The sequence below is a fragment of the Rhinolophus sinicus genome, chromosome 13 (genome assembly GCF_057876585.1).
Source record: "Rhinolophus sinicus isolate RSI-liver-muscle chromosome 13, RSI-T2T, whole genome shotgun sequence".
Classification (NCBI taxonomy): Eukaryota; Metazoa; Chordata; class Mammalia; order Chiroptera; family Rhinolophidae; genus Rhinolophus; species Rhinolophus sinicus.
Window position 1 is genome coordinate 23,341,822 of NC_142513.1, and position 7,129 is coordinate 23,348,950.

General features: G+C 54.7%; 1 protein-coding gene across 1 annotated transcript; it reads right to left on the minus strand.

Annotated features, from left to right (window-relative positions):
• Positions 1-453: 453 nt before the first annotated feature.
• Positions 454-6,883, minus strand: TCF15 (transcription factor 15). The gene is made up of 2 exons (XM_019755184.3): positions 6,328-6,883; positions 454-1,718 (listed from the first exon to the last, which is right to left on the minus strand). The coding sequence occupies exons 1-2, from the start codon at positions 6,844-6,846 to the stop codon at positions 1,644-1,646; spliced, it is 594 nt and encodes a 197-aa protein (XP_019610743.2). The 5' UTR covers positions 6,847-6,883; the 3' UTR covers positions 454-1,643.
• Positions 6,884-7,129: the final 246 nt, after the last annotated feature.

Genomic DNA, 7,129 nt, shown 5'->3' on the forward strand with positions numbered 1-7,129 from the left:
TCTTGCCCTCTTCCTGCCTTCCCTTCCTCCAGCCTCCGAGCTTATCTGATCCTGGCCACACAGGGACAGAGCCCCAGCTGGAAAGCCAAGAACTCCCAGCTCCACTGACCAGCTGTCCCCATCACCATCTCAGCTGAATCTGTGAAATGGAGAAACATCAGGTGCCAGCTCCCAGGGCTGCTAGAACAACTGGGGTCACGGGGCCTGGTACTCCATCTGGGGCATCTCCAGGGGAGGTGAAGGAACTCGCTTCAGGCTTTAAAGGTGGGCAGACCTCACATTGTCACCCTGCCACGTGCCAGTCATGTACCTTTAGATGCCATCATTCCTCCAAACCATCTCCGCTAAAACTGGGGTAAGAATATATCCCCTTTGAGCACACACTCATTTGCACATGTGGAAAACTGTGTGCCCACGCAGACCTATTTGTGAAGACAGGGGTATGAGATGGGTTAAAGTACAGGCATACCTCGCTTTATAGCACTTCACAGATGTTACGTTTTTTGAAGGCAAGACCCTTCAAACAAGATAATGACTCGCTTTATCACGATCCTCGCTTTATTGCGGTGGTCTGGAATGGAACCCACAATCTCTCTGAGGTATGCCTGTATGGTACATTCATAAAGGGTATGAGCAGCTCCTAAAAGAGTGAAGAGACCCGTTACCTCTGTTCTGATTTGGGATGACAGCCAAGCTGGAAAAAAAACAAAAACAAACCAAGGAGCAGAAAGCATGTGTAATGTGCTGTTTGTGTAAAGAGTTGAAGGGAAAAAAAAGGATTTTTTTCTTGTATTTTCTTGGTTAGTCGTAGGCAATGGGGATGTCACAAATAAAACTGGTGGCTGAGGCTACCTACAGGCAGAACTGGTAACTGGAGGAAAGGAGGTAATGTTGGGGACACCCTCTGTCACCAACAGTCTTTGTTTTCACCATATAACCTCTTGTACCTTTTGAATTTTGAACCATGTGAATGAATACGTTCCTTATTCTAAAACAACTAAACCTAAGGTTTCTTCACCAACCACACCAGACACCTAGTAGGTGTTCAAGATGACTATGAGGGAACTTTTGTTCTATTGATTTTTGGAGAGTGGTCTTCCTGCCTTTCCCCAGTGCCCCCTTTCCTTCCAGGGTCCAGGGCAGCACCTGTGACATCTATGCCTCTACCAAGGTCCAGAAGAGGGGTCACCTCTGACCTCTGACGTCCCAGGTCCCTCCCTTCCTCAGTTGGGAACATATTTTATTTAAAAATATCTTTTATTTTAAATCCACCAATTCTCTCTCTCTCTCTCTCTCTCTCTCTCTCTCTCTCACACACACACACACACACACACACACACACTCATGCACAGACATGCACACACCCTCTGTCACCAACAGTCTTTGTTTTTCCAAAAGTTCTGCCTTGTCACTGACCAGCCAGGACTGGGCCGGTTGGATGCGTCTTCACAGCTCTCCAGTGGATGGAGACGTTCCAGGGGGCCTGCCCAGAGGGTCATGGGCCCAAGCCATTGTCCTCTGGTCCCTACACAAAGGAGGGGTAAGATCGGCTCCTGGGGTCTTCTCCCTGGTTCCACCAGTGGCTGGCCTCTGGCCTCCTTCTCCAGGGTCCTGCTTGGAGCAAATGCCACAGGGGTCCAGGCTCATCTCCTTGGCACTCGAAGGGGGGCCACCCCCCTCACCTTCAAGCAGCTGCCCCCTAGATCACGACGGCCACCCTATAGGAGGGGAGAAAGAGGTATCAGGAGGTTCAATCAGATCACTACTGGAACTAACCTCTGTGTCTAAAAATCGGGGACTTGATAAATCGCAATTAGTCACACAATACAATTCTCTGCAGCACAAGGCAGAAAAAACTCTTTATGGACCAATAGGGAATGATGTTGACATACCATCATATAAGGGCAAAAGCAAGAACTGGGTGAATGTTCCTGTGTGCTGAGATGCTGAGAGAGAAGGGCACACAAGAAACTTCTAGTTTCCTCAGAGGAGAGGACTTTGATGGGCAGACAAGATGGGAGCGAGGTTTTTTTACTCTATATGCTTTTTAAATTTTTTATTTTTTTACCTTTTTCATTTCTTCCCCATGTGATTTATTGCTTAAAAAATCCAATACATTTTAAATCATATTTTATACTGAAGGGCAAAGCAAACCCCACAATGGTTCTCACCCCTGCCCGGCTATGTGCCCAATGGCTTACTTACTGACCTCAAAAGTAGACTATGGATTTCTGGCCTCCCTCTCTTCATTCAGGGTGTTCCCTCTGCCAGGAAATATGCTCTCTGGTCCCATCTCCCTGCGAGGATCTCTATTCCTGCAATTGCTTAACACTTCCTGCCTTTCCGGGGACATTCCACCAGGCTACCTCAGATGGGGAAGATTGGGTTTCTCTTTGTTCCCCATCAGGATGGAAGCTCAGGGAAAAGTTCTTCATTTTGTGACCCCAGTTCCAGCCTAGGGCCTAGAACAAAGCGGGGGCCAACGGATGCTGCTTGAATCAGCGCTGCCTATTGGGAGAGAAGCTAGTGGTATCAGCTCCTGACGCCACCTGTCCTGCACCCTGCAGGGGCAGTCTCTACCCAATATTCTGAGGTCTGACGGTGGGTTTCATCTCACTGTAAGCCAGCAAGGTCACAGATATTAAAGCACCCACACTTCGGAGACCTTCCGCTGTGGAATGACTGGCCCAGAGGCATGCAGCCAGTTGGTGAAAGGGCTGGGCTGGAAATCCATGTTATCCAACAGTCTGTCCTGTTTCCAGGACACAATAGTGTCTGAAATCCCACTGCAAATGCCCAGCCCCTGAGCCTGGCAAGAAGGTGATGGGACAGGCATCTTTCTCAGCCATGTAGAGAAATAGCTGACCATCTGGGAGCTCTGCCCTCTGCTCCCCTCCGTCACTGGGCCCAGGTTGGGGCAGATCCATCCAGATGTGAGCCCAGCCTCCCTCGAGGCTCTCCGGGCCCAGGGACAGCATGTTCATTCACAGGCAGGGCTATTTTGAGGGCTGAGGCTATAGTCCCAGCAGAGCCTGGGGCCCAGGCTTCTCAGACAATCTCTGGCTGGAGTGTCTGAGAAGGGGAAGTGGGGGTGGGGGAAAAGGGGTGTAATGTTGAGGATGGGGGATAGAAAACCAGCCACCCACCCTTTCATTCTATGTCCTCAGGGATAGGGAGAGCCTCCTTCACCCCAAGTCTAGTGTCATCGAGAGACTTCGGTTCCATGAGAACGCTGGGACTGTACACTTCCCTGAACCTCAGTTTCTTTCTCTATGAAATGGGAACAAAATAATTCTCCTTGCCACCCCAGGGCACAGTAAAATGCAAATGCAGCTGTGAAAGAGGCTTGTAAACTGCCAAAAGCGCTTAGAAGAGGCCCTGACTAGGCCCAGCTTCTTCGTCCTTTAGGAACTCAGCGTCAAGGGCTCTGGGAAGCACCATGGTTAGGAGTTGGGCTCCAGTGAGACAGACCTGGGCTTCAAGCCTTGCTGTCTTGGACTACCTATTGGACCTCAGGCAAGCGACTCCACCTCACCAAGCCTCGATTTCCCCATGTGTAAAATGGAGTTACTGTGAGGATTACACACATTAACACAGGTAAAGCCCTTAGCACAGTGTCAGGAACATATTAAGTGTTCAATAAATGTTCATGAGTATTATTATCAGCATCATCTGGTAATGGCGCCTCCTCACCCCATTGCCCTCTGTGTCACTTCTGTTTCCGAGCTGGGGACACCAACTGGGGAGGGCTTTGTGAGACAATCCTATCCCACTCCCACCCCCAGATGACAAAAGAGAAACAGGGCAGAAACAAGAACTCCCTTTACAACTCCCACTTGCTCCTTCTACCACAGAGGGCCACCCTTCACCCCTTCTTACACAGGAAGATGCTCCAGGGAGCCGTTTCCATGGAGAACCCAACCCCAGACCAGCCAGGTGGGAGGGAGGTAGTGGCTCAGAGTGAAGCAATAGGGTCTGGAACCTAGGAGCACTCCGGCACCAAAGCTCAGAAGGGAGTCCCCAGGGGCTCCCCAAGACAGCCAGTTTTCTTCTAGTCAAGTCTTCGAGGGGCCAGAGCTGGCCAGGATCACCCTTTTACCTATTCCCAGAGGAGCCTGTGGGGTTGAGCGTGTAGCGTCTGCAGCCAAATTTGGCTGGGTTCTTGGTCTTGGAGACAGATCCCAGGGAAGTAGCCAGATCTAGGGGAGGCCCAGTGATCTATGGGACACATCTGAGACGAGCAGAGAAGCACCCCCTGCTGTGGGGGTAGGCTTGTGATAGACAGCCCTTCTCCCCAGGCCTGCAGTGACGGCCTTCCCACAGTAACCTTTCCCACCTCTCCTCATCAGGCAGGCCTGAGTTAGGATCCTGGCTCCATCACGGGCTGTCTTTGACCCAGTGACAGCATCTCTAAGCAAGTGGGGGATACATAGAGCACCTCCTTCCCTGCTTGTTGAGGGGTTTTAATAATAATGTGCTTAGTACAGGAAATCAGGGATGAGCAAGAGCGCTGTGATTGCTGTACTGGCTGGCCAGTCTCGGCCTCTCCCCTGTGCTTTGTGTGCTCTGCCTCCTTCCTCACCTTCCTTTTTCCTTCTCTAGGCCATGTTTTCTGACCCCCACTCTTGCTATGCCCTTCTCCTAGAACACCTGTCCCTACCCCCTCATCTACCTGTCTCCATTCCAAAGCATCCACTAGGAATTTAGCTTCCTTCGGGCTCTGACAGTCCCTTTGCGTACCCCCTCCCCACCATCAGATGGCAGCTTCCAGGTCCTTATTTCCTTGCCCTTGGCCCTGACACTGCACTGGGAGTTCCTGATTGTGGTGGCTAGGAACCCACAACCTGCTTCTCTGGGGATGTTCTCAGAGCTGACAAAAGGCACCTGTTGGGTAGTTAAGGTTTGTTGAACTGAATGAATGAGTGAAAGGCAGTCAGGAAGTATCACCGAGGGCCCAGTCAGCCCTTTATACCCCACACTGGATGCCTGAAAGTTCACCCCAGTTCTCCAGCCCAGCCTGGAGCACTTGACCGGGACCCATGGCTGGGAGAAGCAAGGACCCTCAAGAAAGTACAGGTCTAAGCCTAAGAAGACTGACTGAGGGAAACTGAGGCAGCCATGGAGGTGAGAGGCCAGGCTGGGAGTCTGATGAGCCAGAAGGGGGTGGCCAGGACACAGAACCTTCCCGTAACCGCGTGAAGCAGGGGACCTAGGACAGCCATGACAACCCAAGACTGGGGGACTGACTCAGAGGCCTCACTCCAATCCCCCATGCCCTTTCACTTTCCAAAGGGCTGTGGGTCACTCTCAGCCTCAGTTTCCCCAGATGTAAATGGTAGCTGCTGGAATCCAAAGTTGTCCCACAGATCAGCTTCTTTACTATAGGAAAAGCCCAGGCCGGAAGAGGGAAAGGCTGGGGATGAAGCAGGTTCTTTAGGGCCTGGACAGGGTGAGAACCAGCTTTCAGCCAGGAGAGCCCCCCCCCCCCCCCACAACCTTTGCTGCTACCCAGCCTCATACACCCCCTACCAGGCTGCTTCTCATCCTCGCCCAGGACAGACCACAGGAGCTTAACTCCAGCTCTGCTCAGGCCACTCAACAGTTCACTCCCCCAACACTGCCTCGCTTTTGGGGTTGGGTGCCCTCAGGGGACCTCACTCTTCACTCCTACTGCTCATCAGCTGGGCACCTCAGGCTCTTGGTTGGGGGTATGCATCCCCTTTTCTTCTCAGTCTCCTGCTCTTGGATCAGGTCTTTGGATAGAGGGCAACTGTTTCACGGTCGGGGTAGCTCAGGGCAACACATGCTAAGCCAGCCCCGAGCCTGCTTTCTGGCTACCCAGCTGAGTAAATGCGGGCATGTGATTACACCTCTCTGAGCCTCAGAGCCTCATCAGCGATAACATGGGCAGAATCACTACCTGCCTGATGGAGTTCTTGCGAAGAAATAAGAAAGGACGAGGAACGCACCTCGTACAGAGGAAGGGTTGAATAAATGATGGCCTTTGTTATTATTTCCTCATGCCCTCTTCCCAGCACACCTTTGGTTGGTGGGGGTGGGGGTGTCCCTCTATGAGCAATCTGCATCCTCTAAATCATGTGTGAGCTCTGGGCTTTCCTGCACCCCTTCCGACGGGGGGGGGGATATTAAGTGAGTGGTTCTGTTCCACACCAGACCCTAGGCTTAGAGCACTGCACGCCTGACGAACTCCAGGTCGCGTCCCCGTCTCTTCACTCGGGTCTCCAGCCCACTTTTGCTCCCTAAGAAGTCCGATTCCCCGCCAACCCCTGACCCCACCGCCGCAGCGCCGAGACGCCCCGCACGTACCCCCTTGCGCTGGTTGCTGAGGCAGAAGGTGCAGATGGAGCGCGGCTGGCGGCCGCCGTCGGGGGCTGCGGCCACGGCGTTCTTGGCACCGCCGGCCGCTCGGAAGCAGGGTTGCCCGTCGTCTGCCGCGTCGCCCAGCAGCAGCACGTTGGCCAGGTGCGCGATGTAGCTGGACGCCAGGCGCAGCGTCTCGATCTTGGACAGCTTACGGTCCACCGGCTCGGTGGGGATGAGCGTGCGCAGCGCCGTGAAGGCCGTGTTCACGCTTTGCGTGCGGTCCCGCTCCCGCGCGTTGGCCGCCTGCCGCTGTCGCACCACCACCACCGGGCCCGCGCCGCTGCCCGCCCGCCGCCCGCCCCCGGGGCCCGGGCCGCGCCGCGCCGCCTCCAGGCCCTCGCAGCAGCCGAACGACTGGTCGGAGGCGTCGCTCTCGCTGCGGTTTTCCTCGTCCTCGCTCAGCAGCCGCACGTCCGGGTACAGCACGTGCGCGCCGACTGGGCGCAGAAGCGCAAACGCCATGGGTGCCCGGCCGTGTCCCTCCGTGAGCTGCGTCCAGCCTTGGCCGCGCCCCACAGTGCGCTCCCGCGCGCTCCCACGGTCCAGCCGGCCGCCGCCTTATAGCCGAGGGAGGGGCCAAGCACGCGGCCGCCCCGGCCGGGGCGGGGGGCTCCCTGCTGGCCAATGGGGACGCGCCTGCCGCGTCCCGGCCAATGGCAACTCGCCTGCCGCCCCCGACCCCCAGGTTGAAAGAGGCCCGGGAGCTGGTGGCCCTCCCTGAAGGCTCTCAGTTCGGGCTGGCGAG

Coding starts and splice junctions, on each gene's coding strand:
- TCF15 (XM_019755184.3), bottom strand. CDS start 6,846: ATGGCGTTTGCGCTTCTGCGCCCAGTCGGCGCGCACGTGCTGTACCCG. Junction 1,719..6,327: donor TCAGCAACCAGCGCAAGGGG/GTACGTGCGGGG, acceptor CCCCTCCTATAG/GGTGGCCGTCGTGATCTAGG.